This window comes from Ischnura elegans, chromosome 10, assembly GCF_921293095.1.
Source record: "Ischnura elegans chromosome 10, ioIscEleg1.1, whole genome shotgun sequence".
Taxonomy (NCBI): domain Eukaryota; kingdom Metazoa; phylum Arthropoda; class Insecta; order Odonata; family Coenagrionidae; genus Ischnura; species Ischnura elegans.
In genome coordinates this window covers 97,334,408-97,362,050 of record NC_060255.1, presented here as the reverse complement: position 1 = coordinate 97,362,050, position 27,643 = coordinate 97,334,408, and the positions used below count along the sequence as shown (strand labels likewise).

The window sequence follows — 27,643 nt, the reverse complement described above, 5'->3', positions numbered from 1 at the left end:
CACATTTCTCTTAACAAATTAGTTGCATGGAATTGAATATTCCCCATTCAGCTATTCTCAAATTCTCATCTTCAAGTTTAAAATAAGGAAATGCTAATGTTGCCTCCCACTTGTCATGAGTTGGTGAAGTTGTTAGATTTTTGTTTCATTTACTCATTCAGGGGTTCAACCACTCACTGAGAAAAGGAATCTTAACTCAAAAGTGTGTGATAACAATGAACCTCATGAGGTTAGTGTGAAGTCCAAGGAGCAGGAAGGAAGCAAATACCCACTCGACTAAATTCGTGATGTCATCGGCTTACCTGTTGAAGAGTTAAAACTATTAATTTTTCTCGTGAATTGCTCAAGAAGTAGGCAACTCATTGAGAAATGGAAAAATGTGGGTTTCATTATTTATTCAACTCCATCACAATGGAGAGTAACTGAAAATTGGTGAAGAGCTCAATTGTGAATTCTGCCATAGTGGACAGTTGAACAGCAATCGTTTCTTCAAAAATTTGGCAATCAAGGAAATCCCTGCTATTGACATATGCAATCACTTAAAAAAAAAAAAAAGTGAATGAACAACTCAGTTGAATTACTAGTCGTGCTGCAGGAGTGTATGAATCAGCAGAGAGAGTATGAGGGTTCTAGGTGAACCCTTCGAAGGATACAACGCACCGGGGCCAGGAACCAAGCCCGTGGCTTATATGCCCAGACAGCCGGGGAAGGGAAGGAAAGAGGTACCGCCACGATTATATGATACAGCAGGGAATTTCACAGGAAGTCTATTGTGTCAGAATGCCTTAACAAGATATCCACTCCTTCTTTGTCCTCAATTTTAGGTGTTGGCCATGCTTATACCTCGAAATTACTACATATATTGTGCTTACGCACTAGGGTTTTCATGCTTCAGCTGACCATTCATGATTGTCTACCATTGGTGCTATCCAGGCAATCAATTTTACGTCACCTCCTTGGCCATAGAGTGTTATTAAGTGTATACTATCATGAAACTTGTAAACATAAAGGGTGAAATTCTTTGGGAATTAGGAAGTCCATCAAATTGGGTAAGTCAATTAGTCTCTAATTAAGTTGAAAGCTAGTCCAGTAAAGTTTTGTCAAGATTTATGGTGAAAGGTGTTGAGAGTAGGCTGATAAATATTCTGATTCATATCCATCAATTGAAATAATAAGGCTAAGGTGTACTATGTGGGATTGCCCTGGAGTAATAATTTTAGGAGTAAGCAGTAATTTGTGCCTTAAATTTTAGAGTACAGAGGCAAATACCTTCCATAAATTGAAATTTATGGGAGGCATTGGATGGATATGGATACTATGGTATAAAAATCAAAGCAAATGGCCCTCTAATAGCCTAACTTCCTGTTTTAGTGCACAAAATTTTACAAGATATAGGCATCCGGTAATCAAATTAATGAATTATTTAATTATAAGCGTTATTCATAAAAGATAGGTTTTTGAATCTGGGCAGAAAGAAATTTTTTTTTGTTTGAGGTTGTTATTTTAAACAATCTTTCTGAAGATTGTGCCAATCGAGCATCATTAAGTAAAGAAACTTTGCTTTATACCTTTATTTGCATTATCTTGCAGAATATTTTCAATGGCGTCAAGTTTTAGATTAGCTTCTCACTTTCACTGTACATTCTTTGACACATTTCATTCATGGTCGATGTGATGACAATTATTTTTTCCCTCCTTCTAGCAAAAACAGAGAAAAGCAGCAAACCAATGGGATGTCGAATAGTGGTAGCCGAGGAAACAAAGGAGGCCCATCTCCGTCCCCCCCTCTCTCCTCCTCAGCGCCAAGGAAGGTGAACTCCTCTGGAAATGGAGCTCCTGGCAGAGGCTCCTCTTCAAACAACACAGGCTCTTTGCCCACTTCCTTGTCTGCTCGTTCACAGTCAGGGAAGTCTGCGCAATCTTCCCACCACCACGCACAGACCCCATCTCAAGACACTGGCCAGAATGATATACAGGATGATGCTATTATGAATCAGGTAAGATTTGCTCTAAATAATCATGTTTTTCCTTTCCTGATCAAGCTACAGTGAGTCCTCATTTAACATCACTTACCGTTCCTGAAAAATGTGACGATAAACAAAATGACGTTAATCGAAGCATAATATCCCATAAGAAACAATGTAAAAAGTGAATATCGGCTCCTGGACCTCACAATTCATACGCAAAAAAAATTTAGCGTATCATATCTGGGGCATTTTTTACGATGGGAATGTCAAACTATGGCATAAATATGAGTTCCTGTCTTCATTGACGACAATAGCAGCAGTGACGTAAATCCTTCTCCATTTTTGTATCTTCCCGCATTCGCTCTTTGGCTTCGCTATGGTGGTCGCCCGGGCGAGCGTCGCCTGGGCATCATCATCACTGAAACATCGTCGCAGCTACAGGAACCAAAATTATTGTGAACGCGGCAAAAAAAGTGACGACAAAAACTCTACACGGAAGTTCCGGAGTTCTACATGGAAAAATTCCGTAAAATCACTTTTTAGGTTCCTGAAAACCATTATGTCAAGTAAAGCCTTGCGCATCTACCTTAGAATTCATTTTGCAGAAAATTTGCTAAAACCGTAATCGAAATTAACAATAAACACACCGTTTTACGCTTTGTTTAGACTGACTGTATTACCGCCCACAAAACGAACAACCTGCAACGCCCAGAGCTTCGCGTTTTTTCTCAAGTGAAATTTAAAAGACCTGACGTTATCGCAAAGCGAAGGTGCGATAAACGAATTACAATCTCAAAATTTTCGTGACGTTATCGCGAAATGACGTTAAACGGGGTGACGTAGAACAAGGACTCACTGTATTCATTATTATACTGGTGTGATGGGAAGTGTTAGGGCCGTATTCTTAGTCGACCCAATAGGGCCAACCGACCCTGGATACGTCATCAGCCCCTACATAAACCGATCTCGCCCTATATACGCCACATCAAGCCCAACATATGGCCGTTTTTGGAACTAAAAGGGCCCTACTTGATGTAGGGTACCCGAACCAGCCGTGCACCATACAAAAACATGGCGGCCAAATATCGTCTGCTGATCACTTCGATTTAAGAATCTACGTTACAATGGATATTAAGGGTGACGAGCTCACACAAACCATTTTAAAGTGTGCAGTAACACAGCAGAAAAGTAATAATACTACCACTTTATAACCACCAAGTTAAATAAATTATACAATTGACTGAACTAATAAGAACAATATAGCGGTATAGATGCACCTTGTTTCTACGAATATATAATGATATTTTTCACGTTTGGCACTTGGTATACTTTTGGGAAGGCAACACTTCATTTACGTATAACCATAGAAAAAGTATTTTCATGCCGCTACTTGCCAAACAATAAACTTAACTACGGAAGTTGAAAGCAAATGATGAACCTTGATGACGCAACTTAAGTTCCCACGTCAAAGATCATATTTGCTCCGTACTTACTACTATATTGTACAGACTGCTTTTGAAGTAATTCAAAGAGACTAGATAGATAGATTAGTTTATGCGGTGGGGGATCAGCTCCCAGGGCACTTAGACCTGTAGGTCCATTGTGCTAACCACCGATAATGGATCACCCATAGAGGCCTATGTCCTTAGCAAAGGACAAGAGGTCCCCAATGGGAAGATCGCTTACTTCCTTGGGCCCTATAAAAGGTGAGCCCAGGTGTCTATATCGAGTCCTCATGATTGCGGGGCACTTGCATATTAGATGGGTGGTTGTTTCTTCTTCCGTCTCACACCATCTACACCTATCTGAGTCTGTTATCCCCAGCAGGTGCATATGTCTCATTACGTGATAGTGGCCCGTAAGCAGGCCTACTACCGTCGGCACTTGACTTCTGTTCATAAGAAGAAGTCTTCTCTCGAGTCTAGGAGAGATCTCACCTATAAGGGTTTTTGCCTGACATAACTCCGGTGTTTCTCGCCAGATCTTTGAGTGTTGGGTTGATCCCCACACTCTGATTGCAGCCATCCCCATTGATGGGGCAACTGGCACAATTGGTTCTGGGCCAATTGGATTCTGTTCAGCGCCGGCCTTTGCCAGTTCATCTGCCTTCTCGTTTCCGGTGATACCTGAATGTCCCGGTACCCAGAAAAGTTCTATTTTGCAACGGCTGCCCAAAATATTGAGAGCCTTGTAGCATTCAGCCAATAGTTTAGATCTCACCAAGGTGAGTTCAGAGCTTTTAGAGCAGCCTGACTGTCGGTGCATATATGGATTGGTCTCTTGTAGAGACCTGTCTCCTCAATGGCGTGCACACAGGTTAGGAGAGCAAAGATTTCTGCCTGAAACACTGGCATATCTTCCTAGGGGAACATGTATGCTCCTAGGGGGGGATTGGCTGTAGACGCCTGCCCCTGCTTTCCCTTCTCTTAAGAGACTAAATGTTCTACTTATGGCTCGATATGAGAGTATTTGTAGCTGTAATTAAGGTACCAACACGACCTGGTGGACGACACCGATTGTTGATTTACCTTGAGCCGTTGCCCTAACAATACGCCTGAAAATTATCGGACGTCTTTTCTTAGTTTATAGTTAGCATAGTTAGTTCCCATTACACCACCAGAGTGGAAAATCGGTGCTGACCCATCATCTACCTCATTTCAGAGAACTTGACGACGGAATCACCCCCCACCACTTATGTAGGGTCGACTGAGAAACGCATGTAGGGGCCTTTTGTTATGTAGGGACGGATATGTAGGGTCGACTAAGAATATGGCCCTTAGTTTTCTATCTCTAGGGCTGAGGCGCAAATCCCTGTGGAAGAGGAGACTTTACAGGGAAAGCCCACTGGACTGGTGAAGTCACGATGTTGCTCATCGATAGGCATGTGTTTATTTTTCCAAACAAACCTTTTCAGCCTATTTCAAAGCTTTGAAAGGAAGTTGAGTTTTTTTCCCTATCTTTTCAGTAAAAAGTAAATGTTTTAGTTAACAGTAGGGATGGTCGGATCGCATACCTCGGATCCAAATATCTGCTGATATTGCCCTTAATCGGATATATCGGATCCAAAGTTGCGGAAGACATCTGATCTGGATTCGAAATTTTGAATAATAGCTTCAGTGATTGCAATGCCCCATAAGGGTGGAAAGAGTTCTGATTCTCTCTTCGAATACGCTGTCGCATGCGATTGGAGAGGGGTCACTCAGGTTTCCTGCTAGATGACAGAATCAATCTGGACAAATGTTTTGAGGCACATCACGTTCTTCTTCCTTGAAGGAAAGTTTCCCCAAGGACAAGGAATGTGGCGGACTTCAATTTGTTGGATCAGATGTATTCTTACACATGGTTGGAAAAGAAAAGAAATTTAATTTCCTGGATACAATTACTTATACCTCTTTATTTTTTATCAGAGCGCGACCCGGGTTTCAATGAATTATCATCCTCTTCAGGCGCAATTTATGATTTGTTTATCTTTTTATTGTTACCTAGTTACTTGATGAATTTTAAAACGGATGCCAGAATAGGGTAAAAGGATGGGTAGAGATATTCATTTATAAGAGTACTGTCCTGACTTTCAATAATTTTTTTAATTTCTAACTGCTCCCTAGAGTCCAGTTCACGGCGGTCATTGTAAAATTTTAAAATATTCATTTTAAAATCGCTCCTATGGCAGTTGCACATTAAGTGTTTAGCAAAATTACTTTTTTCATCTATGTTATATTTGTAAGCACTTAAAGATAAACAATCCATTATTTGCACCTGAGAATGATGATAATTCATTGGAACCCGAGTCGCGCTCTGATAAAAAATAAGTGGTGTAAGTAATTGTATCCAGATAAACTGATGATCGAGTACCACTAAGTATATCAAAAGTTAGTGAAAAGAAATTTATCCAGAAAACTAATTAGATTGATGTACAAGGTGACCCCGAGTCTCACTGTTGTATGTTGTTTTCCTGCAGGATTTGCAAAATGAAGAGCAGCTTCAGGGTATCCAACAGACTGGTAATGAACGGCAGGGGGGGGCCTTGAAGGGGGCGCTGTCTGGGCTGGCACTGTCACCTCGACTGCAGTGGCGCATGGGAGCAGCACTCTTCGGCGCCCCCGAGCAGGACAACAACTCTTTCTTCTCAAATCATCACTGCTTCCCAATGCGGAGCATAGTTCGGCCTCAGGCAACAGCCACATCACCAAGGGGCAGTCTCGATGGGGTGGGCGGCTCGGCAGGTCCGGGAACAAGCCACCCCTCCGACGAAATCTCCCTCCACTCCTCCCCTCCCTCCTCGCCGTCTCCCTCGCCCTCCTCCTCCTCCTCGGCGTCCTCTCCTACATCTTCATCACCGTCCATGGCTCTCCTTCCCAATGGTGAGTACAACACGCTCTATAGGGTGGCTTCACTCCTAATGGAACTGCAGAAAATTTTCTGCTGGGATTCATACATGTCATGAAATCAGAAAGAAGCTGACCATTCATTCAAAATTTCAGCTCACGTTACAGCCTTTGAGGATAAAGCTTAATGTATTATGAAGCTTTAGTGGCTGGTGTTACCAAACTAAATAAAGAGTAATTGACGTCATTGAACTGATTCATTACATAAATGCTAATACTAACTTTTCTGTTCTACAAAATAATGATTGAGCTTTATCATCATTATTTAGTAGAACATTGATAATCACGGTTATAGGGCACTGGACATTTTCCATATTATGAAATTTTCAAAATGATTTTCCTTTGATTATTTGGTCTCCACAGTCTAATTTGCTGTCCCAATGGTCTGAATGTTTGGCATCCAAATTATTGATGGTCTATCGTTAAGCATCATGTGTTTTTGCGTGTGTCTTCATTTGGAATTTGTGTCTTTGTGCAGGGATTGGCAGTAGCAGTGTGGCTACCTCTCTCGGATCAAACGAATGGGTCTCAGGGGTTGGTAGCAATTTGGAAGGGGGTCTTGCCATACCAGATGCTCTTCCAGCCATACACAGTACTACAGACTGGCAAGCTGCCTTTGGATTCTCCAATAGCCAGACACAATCTATTGGAGATCTTGAGAGGAGAGGAAGGCCTGAACTTGAGCCACTTGGTCACGGACTGGATGGCCTAGGGATGTCTAGGAGTCACAATGATTCTGAAGTTGTGTCAGGGATCCCTCCTGGAATTAGTAATTCATTGAGGAGTTCTCACATAAGTTGCGTTCCTGTTGCCGGTGGGAGGTCAGTGGATGATGACCTGGGCTTCGATCCTTTCCATGAAACACAAAAGGCCTTAGCAGAAATGATGGAGAAAGAAGATCAGCAGATGATGAGGGTAAGTTTGATGTCATCAGTGTGAATCGGATCAGTGTGATTTGTGCAACAATGTGGTGGAAATGATTCATATTGATCAAGTTAGATATAGCACTTCAATATCGGCATTGCAAATTTCATTGCCACTTGAGAATGTTGTAGTGTCGGCGGAACACTTTTTGTGGAAATATTGTGCATTGTCTTATTTAATCATGATATTCCCAGCCTTGGTGGGGATGGGGTAAAGTCCTCACCTGTCCAGTAAAAGGTTTGAGATAACCTCAATTGTTTCAGGCTTAACTTTGTGAAAATCCATTGTAAACAATAAAAAGTTAAGGTACTTTTTCGCACACGTCCACCAGCGGCACACTTTTTTTTACTTCAATAAATTGTGTGAAAAAGTGCCATAACTTTTATTGTTTTTAAGGTTTGAGACCTGCCTGGGTTTCAAACCTTAAAAACAATACCTGCCTGGTCCATGTACTGGGCATGGATGTTTGTTATCATCTATTATTATTTGTTGTCAACCCCCTCCCCACTCTGCTATGTAAAGGCCTCGTTGAGCTATTCTCTGGGGTTATGGAGATAAATATGAAGACTCCCAATAGAGATGTAATCCTGTGGGAAGTACTTATCAAATATAACACTGCTTTGAATGCATGAGAAGACTTTTCAATAACTGTGTGTGGTAGAAAGTTGTTGCATGTCTTGTTTGGTGAAGTTATCTTTGTTGTGGCACCAGCAAAGCTTCCGTTCTAGGTGAGATGTGGGCAGAAGCATAATTTGGAAAATTGGAGGAAGAATTCGTAGTTGGGTCTTACATGCATTGTCTCTCTGTGACACATATAATAGAATTTCCCCTATTAAATGGTTATGTAGTTAGAATATTCCTGGCTGTATGAGAGTTAACAGTAGGAGGGCAAAAATTTAGAAGAAATTTTGGTCTTCAAATAGTTCCTGGGCTTACCACATGCGGATGCCAATAAGATTTGCATTGGAAAAAATTTGGAGGATGGACGACGTCTTCAAATAGTTTGTGAGCTTGCATTGGAAATTGTTGCATGGTAGTTGGAAATAAGTAAATGAAAATGGTAATCATTGCTTGGAATTTAATTCTTGGAAGGCTGCAAAATATAATCTCAGTAGCTGAGAAGCAAAAACCTGATAAGATGGTATCCTTTAAGATGGCTCTCCAATGAATTTTTTAATTTTGCCTCCTTAACAATGTTTAAAATTATCAATGAATATTTAAAATCCATTTCTCCACACATATATGATCTCAGATGCATTATTGCTTACCACCAAGGTGCCACAGAAAGTAATGGAAACCCACCCCCCTCGTACAACAACCGTAATCTGCCCCTTTCCATGAAGGAAATGCCTAATTTTTAGTATCTAATTTCCCAAGAAGCATGCATAAAATTATTTTGTGATTCGAAAATGAAAAGGAAACTTTGTTGATTTCCACTAATTCATTTTTTCCGTACAACATGTTTCGAACCATAGAGGTCATTATCAAGTACGGGCAAAATAAATTAGTACAAATCAACAAACATCAAACATCAACAACAAAAGTCTCCTTTTCATTTTCGAGTATTAACTTCCACATGGTGGAGCCTAATACAATTGAACGAATTAATTAGAGATTTTTTTTGTGCAGAGTCAGCAACAGAGTGAGCAGGAAGTTGGTCAGCAGTGCCTCCACATGAATGATATGCATCGAGATGTGCAGAGGGAGCAGCTTGGTTCCATCGGTCCAATTCATCACCTTCCCCAGAACTATCCCCCGCCCCACCTTCGGCACGCCGTTGCCGGGGGTCTTGGCGAGGGAGCTCCAATGTCGTCGTCTTCAGTCAATCCAAAGCCAACCCAAGCCCTCCATTCGCCCCTTGCCCCACACATGCAGAGGGGGGTCTCGCTTCCCGGTGCCGCTGGTGGACGTCCTGGACCCCCCTTACCTCCACCTGGATTTTCAGCCCCAAACCACATGAATGCCTTCGGTCTTGGTATTCCTAGGCCACCATCAGGATCAGGTGGGTTGATTTTCTCTAAAGAAGCTTAAAATTGCAGTGGTAATAACTATTTGAACTGTATAGTGAATAAAATTCACTAAATCTTGATTTACTTTGTGGTATTCCATTATAAGTTTTCCCGGATATCAGGCAATTACTTGCACCACTTATATTTTACAGAGAGCGACCCGAGTTTCAATGAACTATCATCATCTTCAGGTGCAAATTATGATTTGTTTATCTCATTATCTTTACCTAGTTACTAAATGAATTTTAAAACGGACGCCGGAATAGGGGAAAAGAATGGATAGAGATATTCATTTATAACAGTACTGTCCTGACTTTCAATAATTTTTAAAATTTCTAACTGCTCCCTAGAGTCCAGTTCACGGCGGTCATTGCAAAATTTTAAAATATTCATTTTAAAATCGCTCCTATGGCAGTTGCATATTAAGTGTTTTGCAAAATTACTTTTTTCATCTTTGTTGTATTTGTAAGTAGGGATGAGTCGATTCCAAATGTCGATTCTCGATTCCACCGATTCTCGGGCACGGAATCGGAATCGAGAATCGATCGCCTAAAGTCGATTCCGATTCCATCGATTCCAGGAAGATAAATGTTTTGGGCATAGACTATAAGTTTGGGGCATAAATGCTGCCACACACCTAAGCGGCCGCGGTGTCAGCCTTGCCCGCGCGGAGGATACGCCCCGCACGCGGGTGCTGCGACGAACATACCTAAGCGGCCTCGGAAACATTAAAATGTCGGCAAGAGCGACAAACCGACGAACCCTGAAATACCTCGTGTTCATGAGCAACTCTCAGAGAAAAAAAATTGGAAACCACGGGATCGGGAAGCAACGCATGCGTTTTCTGTTCTTTTATTAACCGCTGGTCACGGCAAATCAAATTGTTACGATTATGAATCACATTCGGAGAATTCATCTGGACCACCAATTTTAAAGTATAATAGATCGAAATATATTTTTTTACTTTCGAATGATATTTGAAGTCTGATGATAATAAAAACGTGCAGAGAGCGAGTTTTTCTGTGCAAAAAGTTTCTTATAAATACGCGCTGAGAGCGGTTTTTTTATATAAGTAACTTTTTTAGACTAACATGCGCCTGCGTCAATAATAAAAAAATTAGACACATTCGCGTTTGTATAGCCCAGTTTCATCAATGCAACCCTTGAGGAAGTTTATACTTGCTTGGCATAAGCCGCCGCGGCCTCCGGGCGGACTCGACAGGTTGCGTTCGGCCGCCACCGCGCACCCGCCTGGCTGCACTGGTATGTATCGACGCCATGAACGCTACATTATTGTTTAGCCACCGCGGCCAAACGAGAATGTAGCCACCGCGGCTATTGTTATTTTTAGGGATGGTCGGATCGGATACCTCGGATCCAAATACCCGCGGATATTGCCCTTCATCGGATCCAAAGTCGCGGAAGACATTGGATCTGGATCGGAAATTTTAAATAATAGCTTCAGTGAATGTAACGCCCCATAAGAGTGGAAAGATTTCCGATTCTCTCTTCGAATGCGCTGTCGCATGCGATTCTTGTCCTACTCATGAACTGTTTTGTTTGAAAGCTCTCGCAGAGTTTGCAAGTAGAATTTCAGCCGTGGCCAGGATTTTCAGCATTTCAAAAGTAACTATGTCGCAGATTTCAGAAAACCACCCTCGGCCGTCCATCAGCCCGTGCCTCTGTTGTTTTTTTTTCGCATCCGAAATCACACGGACCAAAAATCATTGTCTTCTAAGGAAAATATCAAATCACACGAAATCAATTCAAGCGTGTTTCATCCCTACCTCGTCTCACCAACTGACCTTTTTTGGCCTACCTGCTTCAATTCTCCGTTTCTAGACTACAAATGCTAGGAGAGTGACTTTCTGGGAAAGTGTTAAAATTAGTTTAAAACTAGAGATGTGCGAATAGTATCCGCGAATACTCGAATACCTCGAATACTAGAAAGTATTCGATATTCGAGATTTCGAATAGTTATGCGAAAAGTACCGCCTCGAATACCTCGAATACTTTGAATTTCGCGTCATACACTGTCGCACGCACGTCGTTGGTAGTGACTCGGAAAAATGTAGAGAACTGTAGTCATTTAGTGCTCGCAGCGCCGTTTTACGCAAGCTGACGAATTGCATCAAGTTCGTGGATTTTAGCGGTGAAAAGTGTTCGACGAGGGGAACCGAAAATAGTCAGGTGAAAAAATCCGAAAATCCTCGATTCCCCCCACCAGGAGAAACTCAGTGCCGTGGGATAGCAACCTTAGGGCATTTCCCACGATCCTCTATCCCCCTCCATTCAGCACTCGCCTCAACCACTCTGACGCTTTCCTCTTCTCCGAAATCAAACAAAAGGTCCCAGCTCGCGCAGGGATCGCATTACGAAGACCCCTGCTTCGAAAAAAATATCGAGTTACGAGAACAATAAAAACGTGTTTCACGCCCTCCCCCCTTTTCTCACCCACTGACCTTTTTCTGGCTACCTGCTTCAAAGTTCCCCATTTCTGGAGGTCAACTGCTGTGTGAGTACCGTGGGATACTTACATTAGCGCATTTCCCAAGGTCCGGTATCCCTCTCCATTCAGCACTAGCCCCCCCTCTGAGGCTTTCCTCTTCTTCAAAATAAAAAAAAGGTCACATCTCGCGCAGGGATCATATTACGAAGACCTTAGCTTCGAAAAAATACGCGAGAACAATAGAAACGTGTTTCGGGCCCTCCCTTTCCTCCCCCACTGACCTTTTTTTTCCTACCAGCTTCGAAGTTCCCCATTTCTGTGGAGGTCAACCGCTGCATGAGTCATCTATTAGCACAAAGGGTGTCTAAGAATGACTTTCGTCAATTGATGTTACACCTTTATTGAATTGAAATATTAGTAATGTGCGCGTAATTTCAAAAAGAATAAGACCAAACACGACGTATTTCTGAGTTTATTTAAGCATTTTACGCAAAGAAATAAATGTCAAAACACGACGGAGACTTAGCATTCTGGCGAAACTCGATATGAGCAGCAGAGCTTCTCGGAAGTTGATGCAGTATTTTTTTCCGAAAACATATATCAAGTTACAATTTATGAGTGGTGCTATAAATCTTTATTGTTACAGTCACAGACAAAAGGATATTTTCTCAGAATATTTGGTTTCTCCCTGATAGCAATTCCAATTCATCTTCTTATCTCGTGAGAACTCCCAAAGATGGACTGAAAATAATTGAAGAAAATCCGGTGGAAAAGAGCTTGTATTTTGCAAAATGCCTCAGATTGTCAGCTAGCACTTGGCAGCAGGAGTGGGGGTAAAGCGATGTTAGTTGAATTAATTATATGCCCAATTGTTTCCATAAAATTAAATTATTCATTAATCAGCTAAATTCCTGTTCGAATCATTTTAAGGAAATCAAAATTACTCCCCTAAATCTTGTGTTGCCTGCTGCATAGGCAACTGAGTCAAACATTCCAGCATTCATCATTTAGTATTCGAGGTATTCAAAATTCGAGGTATTCGAATATTCGAGCTATGATTTAATATTCGAATTCGATATTCGAATTCGAGAAATCTGCTATTCGACCCATCTCTATTTAAAACCCATTATTTAGTGCCCGGTTTTTTCAACAATTTTCCCCCCTGGTTTTGGATCCCCCCCCCCCATTGAAATTCCTGGCTACGCCACTGCTCCTTCCCCTCCACCTCTCCTTTACACGCTTTTGCTGCCCACTCCTTCCTCATGCTGAGCGGTTGAGCACCTCGTCGCACGTGACGTTATTACCGTTTTAAATACTTTTAATTGTGTTGCTGATTGCGCAGTTGCAATTTAATTTAATGATGCATCAATAAAAATGTCTTTTATTGTGTATAAACATTTCCATTAACAGGAGAACCAATGAATGCAGTGTGCGTGCACTATGGCGTAAATTATTGCGAGGATGTGCTAAATCCACCTCACCATACTGAAGCATTTTCGGATGAAACACAAGTCCGTATGCGATGAGAAAGTAAAATTCGGGGGAAACGCGTGTGAGGAAAATTTGAATTCAGTCGATAGCAGGGGGGTAGCCAGGAATTTTGTTAAGGGGGGGTCCAAAACCAGGGGGGAAAATTTTTAAACAACAGGGTACAAAGGAGAGGTTTTCAAACTAATTTTAACGCCCTTCATAATAGAAAAAACTTCATTTTTCAGAGATTCATTTTTTTTTTTCATTTTTGTAAATTCATGATTTTTAATATTTTGTTTCCTTTTATGAAGGAAAGTAACTGTGTTTTTATATTTTGGGGGGTCCTCTCGCTACGCTACCGGTCAGTGGTTCATCCTAAGATTTTTCCTATTTTCATTTCCAAACCCAAGCGTAACAGTTAAGGCCCTGAGTATGTAAAGATGTTTTTAAAAAACAACTTGAAAGCCCATAAAATAATTTTTAATTTATAAAAATATAAAAATGTGTATGAAAATCTAAAAAGCATTCCATTGATTGTATGTACCCACAATAAACTTGAATAATGACTTTCTTTAATGGCAGGAATTCGAAAATGCATTTGGAATCGAAAATATCCGATTCGAAAGATCTGGCTCCAAAAATCCTGGGTCAGTCCATCCCTAGTTATTTTATTCCATTCAATTCTTAAATTTTAATGACAGCAATGCTACAGATAAATCAAAATACCACCTGTTAGAAGGAATAAGAATCGATGGAATCGGAATCGAGAATCAGGAATCGATTTGAAGGAATCGGAATTGGAATCGGAATCGAAAAAAAGTGGAATCGACTCATCCCTATTTGTAAGCACTTAAATGTTCTTTCTTCCTGATTTCAAAACTTCTTCCTGTCTGTCCCACATATACACCATTGCAATCGCTGCATTTCAATGAGTATACTCCACACCTATCCAATTGGTCTATCTGATCCTTACATTTAACGATCAGTCTCCTTAGAGTGGCGTAAGGTTTAAAAGCCATGCGGAATTTGCCCTTGGGTGAATGACCCGGGTCGCACTCTGATAAAAAATAAGTGGTATAAGTAATTGTCTGATATCCAGGAAAACTTGTATAATGAATGTTTGTTGGCAGCTAGGGATGAAAAATTAGAGCCATTTCCAGTTTTGGAACAGAGTTAAGAAATTTTGCCTTCATGATTACTATTTTATATTATTTATCAAAATAACCATAGACTAGCCAGCATTGAACAGGCGACTGTAAGTTATGCGTGAAAATTCTACGGCTGGCTTTTGGCTTATATGGTATGCCACTTTTTTTTCTTGCCCTCTCAAATCGTACCTGTGGTAGAGTAGATTCCTCCCTTGCTAACTTTATTTGTTCAAACAAGAGAACTTATCTTTTTCTGGTCCATGCTATTTGAAATATCAGCCAGATCTTCATGGTGTGCATGCAATAATACTGTTCTGACAGGGTTCAGTGATATGATTGTATGCTATTTCAAAAGTTGAAGTATCCAGGAATCAAATGCCAATCTTTCAGTCACTACCTGAAATACTTGGACTCAATGATCACTAATGTAAAAATTTATGTCCTGAAAAGTATTGAAAAATTAATAGTGGAATACAGATGCTTTGTATTATTTATTTTAGTGATACATAAATGTTCTATGTGCTAATATATCTCAGGATGTTAATGTAAGCTGTATTTGTTATCATGTTAGTGTGGAATATTACAGGAATAATTGGCATGTGAAAAAGTATATGTTCTCATATAAATACCGTATATATCTGATTATTTTTTCAAATATGCCTGTGGTAAAAGTAAAGGGGGGAATATATTCCTATGCATTTTTTCAATTTTTTTCCCAAAACTGAAGCCACAAAATTTGGGGAGGGACTATATTCAGAAGGGAACTATATTCAGAGAAATACGGTATATTGTACAGCTATCCTTTTCACAATTTTAATCCTATCCTTTGATGTTGAAATTTGGCATTCAGTTGGAATTCTGTTCTGGTATTTTAGTAAGTTAAATAGATAACAAAAAGGTATTTTTCTTTTCTATTTTTTTTGGTCGCGTTGGTAGCAGGGAGCAAAATCCTTCCGTTCATGGGACTTGGCTCTGCCGCCTCCTCGTCTGTGGCTATCCCAGGACCTCCTTCCCCGTCGCTTACAGGAGGAGTGTCTGGAGGAGCTCCTTTTGGGTCCATCATGTGCAATGGCCCATCTCCTTCCACATTACCCAACGGACCCTCGTCGAACTGCCCCCCCTCCCCTCATACTCCCCTGACGAAAGGGGAGGTCCGCAAAGTAGGGGAGAGCGGAGCGTTTAACATGAGGGAGTTCCACGATGGATTGCGCGCAATTTTGCCGGGACTCGGATTGCCCAAGGGTAATTTTTTTTAGTGAATAGTGCATTGTGATGGGTGATCTGCTGCAGTTTTCGGCCACTTGTATGTTGTGATGAATTGTGTTATCATCTGCTGTGGGATATTGTGGTTATGTCAAAATCTAGTCTGCATTTCCAAAATTTTAAGAGTGAGTCTCCATGAAGAATGAGTTTCCCCATGTCAAGAGTATTTTCATTTTCATCATTGCATCCAGTATTGGTGGTGTTTTTGCATTACAATGAATAAATTCTTAGTTAATGTTTCAGTTGTGGTTGATGTGGGTTGATATGACAGCCCTCTTGCGGTTTTTGTAGCCAAAGGTCTGCAGAACAGGCAATTTATGGTATAGACAAATTAAAAACATTTAAAGTATTCTGATTTGTATCTGGTGCAAGTATCTGAGGTAGGAATGGGAGATAGGTATTAAACCATGACAAATTTTTAGGCTTACTTATTGTCCTAATTGCTTTAACAGATAAAAATTGGCTAGCAAACAGTTTTACTTATGATTAATTCACTGTATGAAAAATAATCAATGGTCAAATCCCTTCATATATTAATAGAATTTTATTAACAGAGGTGTAAATGGGAGGTAAAAATCTTCATTTTGATGATAATGTGCTAAATTTCAAGGAGGTAAAGTCATAATTAAAGGAGGCCTTTCATATTATGGGTTGGTGATCTTACGGTGCCCTGCAGAAAGGTACTGTGAGAAAATTTTAATTTTGGGGATTCAATTTAGTGCTGATAAGCTGTCCTGCAGTGGAGCTGCTGAGAGTTTTCTTGTGCCAGGTACTTCTAAGGGTTGAATGATTGGTAGATTGCCTGGTCAGAAATGAATATGCTTACCGATCAGGGGTGAACAAAAGGCTTGTGAAAAGAAAGGTTTCAGTGACAGATCTCTTAACATGGCCACATTCAGGGAGTCATTGGTTTTTTAAACGAATCGCTCATTTCCTCATTCATTGATCGAGGCAACAATGATAGAACAACAGAAATTAATATTTCCTGTGAAAATAGCTATTTCTCATGCTCTGTAGGTGACCATTTATTGAACTCATGTGCTGTACCTGTATTTGACTAATTGGAAATGTGACCTCAAATACCTAAATACCTTAAGTTTAAAAACATGGCCTCATCCGAATTTAAGTGGGGAATAACCTCTTGTATTTCTTGATATTATTATGCCATTTAAGGTCTGCCATTTAAATGCTTTGAGTGCGCTAATAAGTTTGTGGAACAGAAAGTGGTGACATTTAATCTTAAAGACAATACATCCTTTTTTCACATGCCTACTAATGATTTTTCCTTGGCAGTAAGTGTTCAAGTCGTGATTTGACCATAATCTGCTGATTGCAAATGGTCTTGGAATATTCTGATGAACAAAATTTGCATCATTTATAACTTCAGATGACCTTCTTTAGGAAATTCTCGAGTCATGGAAATTATTTAATTTTAATTTCATTTATTATAATAATAATAATAGTTTTATAAGCCAAGAGAACCAATACAGATTAGTAATTGGCATAGGCTTCGTCAATACAATACAGTGATGAATAACATGGGATGATATATCTATATGCAGATCAAATCACATTGGTTTTAATGATTAAAAAAAATTGCTATTCAAAACTTTTATAATTCATTGAATTCAAGATGTTACAATTTTGGAAATTTTTAGGTGTTTGGTACCAAATCAAAGTCTGCCCAAACCTTGACTCATGCTTTATTTATTTCTGGCAGAAACTGATAAATTATATTATGGCTTCAAAACCATTGTAAACTCTCTCACCTTGAGCAAAAAGAAATGCTAAGCATGATGTGTGAAAATAATTAAATTATAATATTGTCTTATTGTTTATTCCCTGTAGCAGAAAAACCCTAATCCTTCTCTGTGGATAAAGTGTATCAAAAACTTATGTGTGCGAAAAATGTAAGAATTTTGCAGACTTGAACTCAGCCAATGTTTAAAATAAAGAATATGCATGGCTCTGGAAGGGAGGATCGGAAGGGCTAGAGGAATTTATGAGGAGCTGATGTACTGATAATCCAGAGAAATGGAAATCAAAAGTTGGATAATACCCCTTTTCTGTGTCTTGAACTCAAGCTGCGCTCTGCGAGTAGATGGGGGAAAGAAGATGCAGGTTTTGGGATAGACTTGGAAAATTAAAATTAATAACAGACTTTCATAACTTAATGTTGCATTGGAAAGAGATCGTTTAATTTTTGCTGCTACATAACACTAACTAAGTAATTGATTCAGAAAATCAATTCATAGCTCTTTCCTTTCCTCGACTAAAATAGTTTGGGTGCTCCGTTTTCTGTATAAAAGGTTGTTTTTTTTTTGTGAAAAATTGTGAAACTGCTTGGAGAAAAAAATCTGTTCCTTCTTTGCTATCTTAGTTGAAGATTCATCAATAGGACCTGTTAAGGCTGTTTTACACGGTACATGGAATTGCGCAATCTGACGTACGTGTGAAGGTGCAATCAAAGTTGCATCGGGTAAAGCAGTGAATTGCTAGAACACATGCGAGAATGCGTGGATGCGAGAAGGCAAAATTCCACGCCATTTTAGAAATAAATGCAGCTCTAACCTGCTCAATTCCGTGCCCGTTTAAAACGGCCTTTACAACATTATTTCTAGCAACACACTGACCAAGTCAAAGAAAACAGTGGCTTAACATGCAAAAATTCTGCCTTTTTTTTGTATAATCCAGCTGATCCTGTGAATACAAAAGGTGTGCATTCAAGTCTTCCATATTTTTAATTGCAGGGATGGTGCAACATCCTCCAGCTCAACAGCAGCAACAAGACTGGACGGCATTAGATCCTGCGATTGTTTCCTCTACTCCGCACTTACACACCTCACATTCGACTGGATCCCTCAATCTGGCCCACTCACACTGGGCCAAGTCCTTGGAAGCCCTCTCGTCAGCCCCCCTACTCAATCAGCCCTCGTCTGCCTCAACGTCCCAGCTCCCTCCCTCAACTGCCGACCATCACTACTACAGAGGCCACGGCCATTTTCAAGACTTTGGTGGCGGCAGTGTTGGGGGCGGGGGTGGTGGTGGTGGCGGCGGAGGAGGTTGGTCGACGCAAATGAACAGTGGAGTCCACCTCGGTTCTGTCGCGTTGGGTGGTCCTGGTCGCTACCAACCCAACCTCCTGCAGATGCAGACCCAGCAGCCGCCACAGCCTGGTCTGATGGCAGGCCACCAAGTCCATCCGTTTCTGATGCGGCCGCAGGACGTGGGAAACTCTGGGCCGTCGCCTGCAGCTCCTCCTCCAGGTTTCAACCCCTTACGCTCCTCAAAGACAGTCCCCGAAGTGGCTGGGATGGGGAGTAAGTGATTCTCGCTTTAGTTCTTGTTTTTTTTTTTTGTCATTATCTTTTCCCTTGCAAAAGCTGAAATTGCTTGCAAAATGCTCAGGGCACCCAAATGGTGATGTAGGCAATCCCCCAACGAGGTTATAATTATATCTGGAGGTGCTGTTTCCGAGTTCATAGCTTGGTCATAGTTCCACCATCTTGGTTTGATAATTTTTGGACTTGGTCTCGGACTGATATTTTGAGGTGGCTAAGTTATGTTCTGAAAAAATTGTATAAACCTGTATAAAATTTGTATACATTCTTATACATTGCCATGACAATTGAGTAAGAATGTGTACAAATTTTATACAGGTTTATACAATTTTTTCATAGGGGTTATGTCCTGAAAATGAACTACATTAACACGTTGCGTACGGATGGCAAGAGTTCTCGTCATTTTTTTTCCGAACGTTCCGGACGGATGACGAAGATTCTCGTCATTTAGGCGCGTCAACCTAAACAATTTTAAAGCATTCAATACGTATTCGTTAGTACGTTTTCAGTTGTTCGTTATTCATAATGAATTGATGCATCATAACGTTTGATTGGGTAAAGTTATATTCTAAACATTAGCTTTTTAACCGTGTTTAAACCAAAGGCATTACGCCCTAATAGGCACATATTTCCAATCCCTGCTTTCCTAGGAATTTAAATACCCCGGTACACAACGTGTTAAGTGAAAAATACTACCATAATCATTAGTATTTGAACGGTAATTGTCATCAGATTTTTCTCATAATTCGCGATACTTCTATTAATGCAGAAACTCTCTGTCTGTTAGCCACTTCACTGGTGGGAATATCCCTGAAAATATACCTTATTACTTTAATTATTAATTTCCGTTGGCTATAATGAAATTCAATACCAGGATAGGTGCAGGTAAATGATTAGTTTACTCTCGTAAAATTCTATTTTCAGCTGAGCTGGTGGTTGAACGTAACCGTGGTGATTGATAATATTTTTTCCGTGGGAAAAGATATTTGAATCATAATTTCTCAAAGCCTACCTATGAAGTAAGAAAAAAGGTTATATTGTGGGTTTCATTGGTTATTTTAATGTATTAACCAGTTAAGACGAAAAATTTCACCTAATAGTAAGCATTGACCCATATGGGATTGTCAATGTTTTGGTCAAAGTGGGTGTGGGTGTCTTGTCATCCTACCCAAGCACCCCTATTCCGGCCACACTGCGCTCCACGCTCGAAACCAGTGATGCCCCCTCCAGATGTTTGCAACCTCCTTGGGAATTCCCAGATGATGACCTCACACCTCCTGCATGAATATAAATGGAATTGCCCTTGTGTTAATAAAAAAATATTTCAAAGAAGAGTAGAATACTTATTAAACCATGGATGAAAAAGAAAATTAGTTTCCCAGTAAGTGATAATAACTAGCATGAGGATTTAAAATGACAATTATTTGTATAACTTTTTGGAGTAAAAAGGAGTTGAAAAATAGTTTGATTTTAACTGTGTATATAAAATACTTTGAAAATTCCCCGTGATGGCACACTGCTGCTGTGGGGCCAAATCCTTGCGTGCACATCTTAGGATCAGGATTCAAATCCTGCCTAAGTGAATTTTGCACCTCTTGGGGCATGGATTTATCCGAAGTCTAATAGAGATGTCGCTGAAAAACCTGATGACAGGCAGTGCCTTGTTGGATTCCAGGGTTTTGCAATCCAGCAGAATCATGTGATAAGGATAAAAATTAGGTCTAACTGTGTATGATAATAAAAATTGGGATGATAATGATGTATCAGATTAGATTACAGTAAACTCTTGTTGTTACAAAGTTCATGGGATCAAAAGTTTGGAAGTTTATGTAAAACTTCTTGTTGAAGTTATTCCTGTAAATGAGAGTCTATTTTAGTCCTAATGAAAAGTTTCAAAACTGTTGAAAGTGAATGAATTTAATAGAAATTTTCGTACTGACCACTTCCAATGTTGCTACTTATGGAAAATTTACTTTCCATTTCAACGGATATTGTCATCATCAGGTTGGTTCAACACTGTAAAAACATAGTTAATTTTAGCAGTGGACGGTACAAATAGTTTTATTGAATTCATTCATCGCTTATTTACTCCATGTGTAGCCTAAAGTTTAAAATAAGTGTCAGCGGCGATTTTTAATATGTGGACCTGATATTGTGGAGTATTGTGCTTATTACATTTTTCTATGAATTTCCTATGTTAATTGACAGAAAGTATAATCTGCTGAAAGATGACTTGAAATAACCTATGTGGTGATGTACAGATTTGTTAATATAAGGTTGTTTTTCATCTTTTTTGTTTCAGATTTATGAATCTGGTCAGCCATCCACAAGCAGCATTAAGCTATATTTGGGTCTCTGGCAGCTAATTGCAAGTAATCAGGAATGGTATTTAGAAGGCAGGCTTGCATGATTTATGGCAAGGAAGGAAATAAGAATTGGCTGCACGCATCTCTTTCAAAACTTCTGACCTACCTCTACTGGCCGATACCACATCACCTGTTACATCCACGAGATAGATTTTTTCCGAGTATCATTTTATCTGGTTTTCCCAACTAACCATTTGCTTTATCATCATTTGTGTGTACTAATGCTCTCTTGTGAAGCAGTATGCTGTTGTATTTCAGCCTAAAATTTATTTAACCTGTACTTTGGTTCAAAAGAATTTGTACTATGTTACCTTCAGTATTTGAAAGTTTTCCTGTGAGGTAATCATCATAAATTGGATTATCAGGTTAATCGCATGCTCTCTAAAATTAAGGGGTGAGCATTTTATGGAATTGTAACTCTTTCATAATCAATGCAGTTCAGCTCATTGCCAAATGAAATCAATGGTAGCGGTAGAAAGCCCTCTTCGAAAAGCGCTGTAGTGCTTGCAAGTGATGATATTTCTGGTTGGAATCACTCCATTTTCTTTGCCTTCTCTCTTCAAGCACTTGATAGCTCCAGTTGATGACGTTGGTGCTCGGTGGTGGAACCAAATGTGAACTATTTGTTTATCATGCTTTATAGGAGAAATTGAATTTTAAACATGTTCCTTGCCCACAAACTGTGTAGTTTTATCTATTATTCGAAGTATGCAAGTAAACAGGTGAAATTCAAATGACATGATCGTGAATTGAGAACCTATAATTTCTTGAGCTCTTTGGAGAGAAAGAGAATATGATATGTTTTATAATGCCAGTGAATACAATGAATATGAAGACTCTCCTCTCATTATCTTTTATTTTAGGAGAGTTTAGATATTTAATGGATAACTTGATTTGCCTATCAATGCATCTCAAGTGGATTTTGTATCGTCAGGCACATCTTCTGTTGGTCTTTGGTGCTAATAATAATCATTTTTAAAATTTTGGGATTCACGTTCACAAATGTGTCACAAGTGAATTAATCATGAGAATTTTCCAACACCCATAAAAATTGGTTACCTAATCTTAACGTAATCGAAACCAGTCTGTGTCTTGTGTGTCAAGATTTTTAAACCATAATTTCCGTAAACATTTCAGTCTTATTGTGAAATTGAACAAAAAATGCTCACCCTAAGCTTGTGGATTTCTTAGGTGAATTTAAATTTGTTTTCTATGACAAACTTGGAAATTTTCCCTGTTTGAGTCAGGAAAAGTAAGCCATTGATTATGTAAGCTTCAGACCAAGATGGCTTTCTTATTGTGAGAAAATCTCTAAAATTTAATGTTCTCAAAAGGAGATGTAGGCTTTGCCATCTTTGCTGAGCATTTCAAACGTGGTGCTTGCGAAGCCCCTTTGACCTGCCCAAATGTGTGTGGCCCCTGTATTGCAAAAGGAGGGCTTCTTCAAGTTTATTTGTTGGCCTTGCCTTTTCTCATGAGCATATGAGCTTAATACCATTTTCTCTAATGCTTTCTATTCGTTCTAACAACTTGAGAGTGAATCACGTTTCGCTCGTTCCCGGCCTTCTCCATGCTTGCCGTTCATGGCGGGTGGGGAAGATTATCTCAACTTCTGTGATCCCATGCAGATGAGTAAATTTTACTGGCCATGGTGCAGAGGTCCCCAGCCTTAATCGACTACCCTTCCTAGAGTTCTCCTAATCAGGAGTGCTCATCAGGCTGTATGTACTAAGATTTTTGTGGTTTTGCACAACCTCGGTAATGGTTGTCATGAAGAAGCCAGCTGAAAAATAATGGCATCAGGAAATAGATGTGAATCGACCACATCTCTATATATATATATAAAAAGAAAGATATATAAAGAAAAATATATATATATACAAACACATGTATACACGCTGCTTTACCTTGTTTTGTGGTTATTTTCTGTTGTAACTTTCGAACAATTATTTTGACCTATCATGTCTCACTCATACGTTTTGGTGGTCTTAATATCCTTCTTTCATTTCTTTGCCAATTTGATCTTGTTGATTTGTTACATTTCTTGGGACTGGTCCCAGAATATGTAGCAGTTCATTACCGTAACATGCAATTCTTTCCTGAAATGAAGAATAAATTGAAAAAATGCATTTGAAATCTGATACCTTTGTACATTCATTTCATTCCCATTTTACCCTTGAGGTGACTTGATTGATGAGTGGATCGTTGAGTTAAAATGGGAGAAAGATGTATCTCGACTAAGTTTGTGCCTTCACTATCCATCTGCATGGAAATCTGTTTCCTTGCTGATGAAATATTATTACTTGCCTTTACAGGGTAGGCATTGATTGTGATTCATTACCCACCATTAGTGTATTCATAATATACAAATTATTTGGTTTTAGAAATACTGGTTTAGACAAATGGCAAGGGTCAATTTTAACCGCATTTGAAAAAGGCCAGATTGTCGCCCATGCGATGCCACTCCACATGACGTCACAGGGACCTAGTTTCTATACGAGTAGATAGGAGTTTTACACCGTCTGAAATTATCATTGCATGCATGAGGCACAAAGCTCAGGGAAACATCTCTTAATAATCACCTATTGAAACTGGCTAAGGTCGGAAAGTTTTCTTCATTTGATAAGGTATTAATAATCCTTATTTAAGACAAGCGCTACCAGCCAGCAGGGTACTCAGCTACCCGCTAGCAGCCTGCGTCGTATCAGCGCTAAGCCTCGCCTCAAGGTCACCTCACAGGGGGGCAGGGGGAACCAGAAATAAGTCTCACAGAGAGATTTCCCGGCATTCATACTTACGCGTCGCGTTTTCGCGTGCTTGAAAATTTTCACTTTTCATTTAATCGCGAAAAATAGATATCGTCATTCAACAATTTAAAAGTGTGAAATACGTTTTCCAGGAGTAATAATCTTTTGATTTAGGCAATAAAAAAATAATAGGAAACCACCCTATTTAGAAAGAAGAAAATTCAATCTTACTGCAGGTCTCCTCTCTTCCTCTCTTCACCATACTTCCTCTCTTCCTCCAAGGTCTTCCTCTCTTCACCATAAAAAGTGGAGAGAGAATACTCAAAATTTTGTACCCTGAGTTTAATTTGTGCTGGTTCCTTGCCAAATGTCTTAGGAACATTTTATTAATATTACTCACTTTCTGAATGTCCTCCACAGTTTTCCTCTTTGTTTAGCTCTAGAGATTTTTATCCACGTCTCCTCTTGCTCTTGTGCAAGGTCCAACGATTCACGTGGAGTCCACGTTCACTTTCAATTTCCTCTTTGGAATTAAGCCGGAGAATAAAATTACATCGGAAGGGAATCTGATTTTTCTCTTAGACCAATAAGTCAATTAAAAGAGACATGACCCCATTAACGCAGCTTGGCCAATTAAGTATGTGGCATTTTTTAGTATCCAAAATTTCTGATACCCCCCCAGAAATTCCTCCGAACTTATCCACAGAGCTTAGCGCAGAAGTCTTTAACGGGAGAAGGTTTTTTGCGCAAAGGCCCTTCGACTCAAAGGCTCAGAGACTAAGTCTCGGAACTCTTGTCTCCGAACTATTCCCTCGGAAATCTGCCAACCAAATCAGCCATACTTGGAGATCAAGACTTATATAGGTAGTATGGCGGAGGAATACCTACTCCTTGGCAATCAAGAGCAAGTGGGTGCTGAGGCGTAAGAATGCAGTTAGGAGTGAGAAGTACTCCACTTGTCCTATCACAACTCTCTCTCCCTCCAACACCTCATCCCATCTTTCCCCTCCTTGAATTCCAATCGGTTCTTCCCCAACCCTGGCTTGGATGACGGACGTTTTGCAGTGGTGCCAGTCAACAGGGGCGCCTGCCGGCAGATTTACACTGATGCATCTAACTTGGACATCGCCCTATTACCCCTCCACTCCTTTGCAAATTCCCTCCCCTCCACCCTGACACGATTCGGAGGTCGCTAGTTCTTTTTTGCTTTGGTGCTGGCGGTGGATAGATTGCTCAGCTGAGAGGGTGATTTGTTGAAAATCATGAAGCTTACACTTAGTCTTTGGTAATGTTTCCTATCAGATTAATAGTTATCATCGTTGTTTTCTGTAATAATTTTGATTTTGAATATTTCTACTTCTAATAGATATTGATTGAAAATGACTCGTAATTTTGTGACAAATGTTTCTTTGAGTGCTGATTATTCTTGTTTGTGGAGTCTTTCCCTCTACAATTGGAGTTCCCTGTGTCTGGGGCTTACGTTCAGAATCTGGAAGATTTAAAGACGTAATGCTACAAGTGCACTTTTCTGTCCTGTATTTTGTGTGAGGAAATTTTGATAAGTTCCCAGAAAATACTGTCCCTATTCAATGGGTACATCTTTGGTTATTAAAAGAATGGAAAGAGATACAAATGCAAAGAGATACCTAGGTAAAGTATATTTTTTAAAAAAATTTAAGAAAAAGAACTTCTCCCCTGTTTAGTCATAATCAATTGACTGATCATTTGGCCTACACTTGTACTATAAAACTCAAGAAAGTTACGTTTTCCATTCCTCAAAATGATGTTAAAATTCACGCACTAAAATTTGGTTACTTCAAAATAATGGGAACCTGCACCCCAAGTGTCAGAAGTACCAAGCACCCAAAATAGGGTTTTTAGAGGTAAAAAAAACTAATCCAATGAAAGTAAAGCAAATATGTAGTTCATTAATTATGTGAGTTGATTTCAGCAATTTTTGAACCCCTACTACTCCCTTACTGATATATCATGAGATTTGTCTCGGCCCCCTCCCTCTAATATCAAGTGATATTGTTCAAAATTTATATTTTCAGTGTAAATATATTAATCTATGCCTTCATTGTATTGGATTTATTTAAAAGAAATATTTTTTTTATTTTCATTTAAGTTTAGTTAAGATGTTACTTAAGATTACTAATATCAAAGTCTCTCCACGTGACGTCACAGGGACCTAGATTTTATACGAGTGTATAGAGTTTTACATCGTCTGACATTACCAATGCATGCATGAGGCACAGAGCTCAGGGAAACATGTCTTAATAATCACCTATTAAAACTGCCTATGGTCTTAAAGTTTCCTTTGTTTGATAAGGTATTAATAATCCTTATTTAAGCCAAGTGCTACCTGCTAGCAGCCTGCATCGCAGCGGCGCACACATCCTTGCCCCAAGGTCACCTCACTTTGCGGCAGTGGGAACCAGAATGTCATCACATGGGCTTTTCCCAGCATTTGTACTTAGCCGTTGTGTTTTCACGCGCTTGAAAATTTTCACTTATCATTTAATTGCGAAAAATATATATCTTCAATTAAAAATCTAAAAGCGTGAAATGTGTGCTCCAGGAGTGATAATCTTTCAATTTAGGCAATTAAAAAAATAATAGGAAACCACCCTATTCAGAATAAAGTCTACTTTCTTTCATTCATACCTGTAAACCCTTCTCTCTACCTCACTAGTGTAACATTCTTCCCTCTGTTTTTAACATTTCCTCCCCTCTCAGTTCTGCCACAATCCATACCTTTTGTCTGATCCATTTTTCCTCTAGAGGCTTTCTCTCCTCACCATGCCTGGTACTTCATCGTTCTTCTTCATTTACTTCACTTTCTTCATGCACTCATCTCAAACACCTCCAGTACTTTCTTGTCCTCCTTCGTAAGTGTCCACGGCAAATCCAGTGATAGTGGTCAATCATGGAAGCAGTTTATCAAGGTTTTGAATGCAGCATGTCAAGCAAGGTGATAACACCGAAACATTATTTGCACCGATGCCCACTGCATCATCGGATCTAAAATTGCATACTCTGCTCTCCACCAAAAATGATGAAGTGCAGAGAGGAATTTAACTTAAATTTTCCAGGCATTTAAGAACTTCATTTGTTCAATTGTGGATCAGATTGATGCTTAGCAGTAAATGCAAATCTGAGATAACCATTTTTAAGTCAGGAAAACAGAAGTGAATCATGACTCAATTCATTAATTAACATCATACAAACTGGCACAAATTCAAATCGGTAAAATGTTAAGCTAATGCCAATATTGTTTATGGCTCTCATTTTATGCATAGGTACATGCATGTTCTTTTGGCATTTATGTAAAATTGAAGCTAAATGCCAAACCTTCATTAGAATTCCTATATGGGAATCGGATTGAATTGGTACAAAAGTATGACATAAAATTTGTAATTGATTCTAATAACACCCCGAGACAAGCAGGGAGCATTGCAACTTGCCACAGCCACCTATGTTTGAACTCTGTTAGGCTGCTGCAGTCACTGTTTTGTGGTACATAAATCGGAAAGAAAGCTGGCCACCATGCCTAGGTATGAAACCTGTTTGT

General features: G+C 39.6%; 1 protein-coding gene across 2 annotated transcripts in view; it reads left to right on the top strand.

Annotated features, from left to right (window-relative positions):
• The window catches only part of LOC124167335 (trithorax group protein osa), a 47,065-nt gene extending 23,602 nt beyond the window's left edge, over positions 1–23,463 (top strand). The window contains exons 10-16 of one of the 2 annotated variants that reach the window (XM_046545324.1): positions 1,703–1,997; positions 5,926–6,328; positions 6,831–7,267; positions 8,906–9,278; positions 15,292–15,594; positions 18,366–18,935; positions 21,259–23,463. In XM_046545324.1, coding sequence (XP_046401280.1) covers positions 1,703–1,997; positions 5,926–6,328; positions 6,831–7,267; positions 8,906–9,278; positions 15,292–15,594; positions 18,366–18,935; positions 21,259–21,266 — 2,389 coding nt within the window. In that variant the 3' untranslated portion in view covers positions 21,267–23,463. Of the gene's footprint in view, positions 1–1,702; positions 1,998–5,925; positions 6,329–6,830; positions 7,268–8,905; positions 9,279–15,288; positions 15,595–18,365; positions 18,936–21,258 lie in introns of both variants that reach the window. The other variant, XM_046545323.1, reaches the window with a different exon arrangement.
• The last annotated feature ends 4,180 nt before the right edge of the window (positions 23,464–27,643 follow it).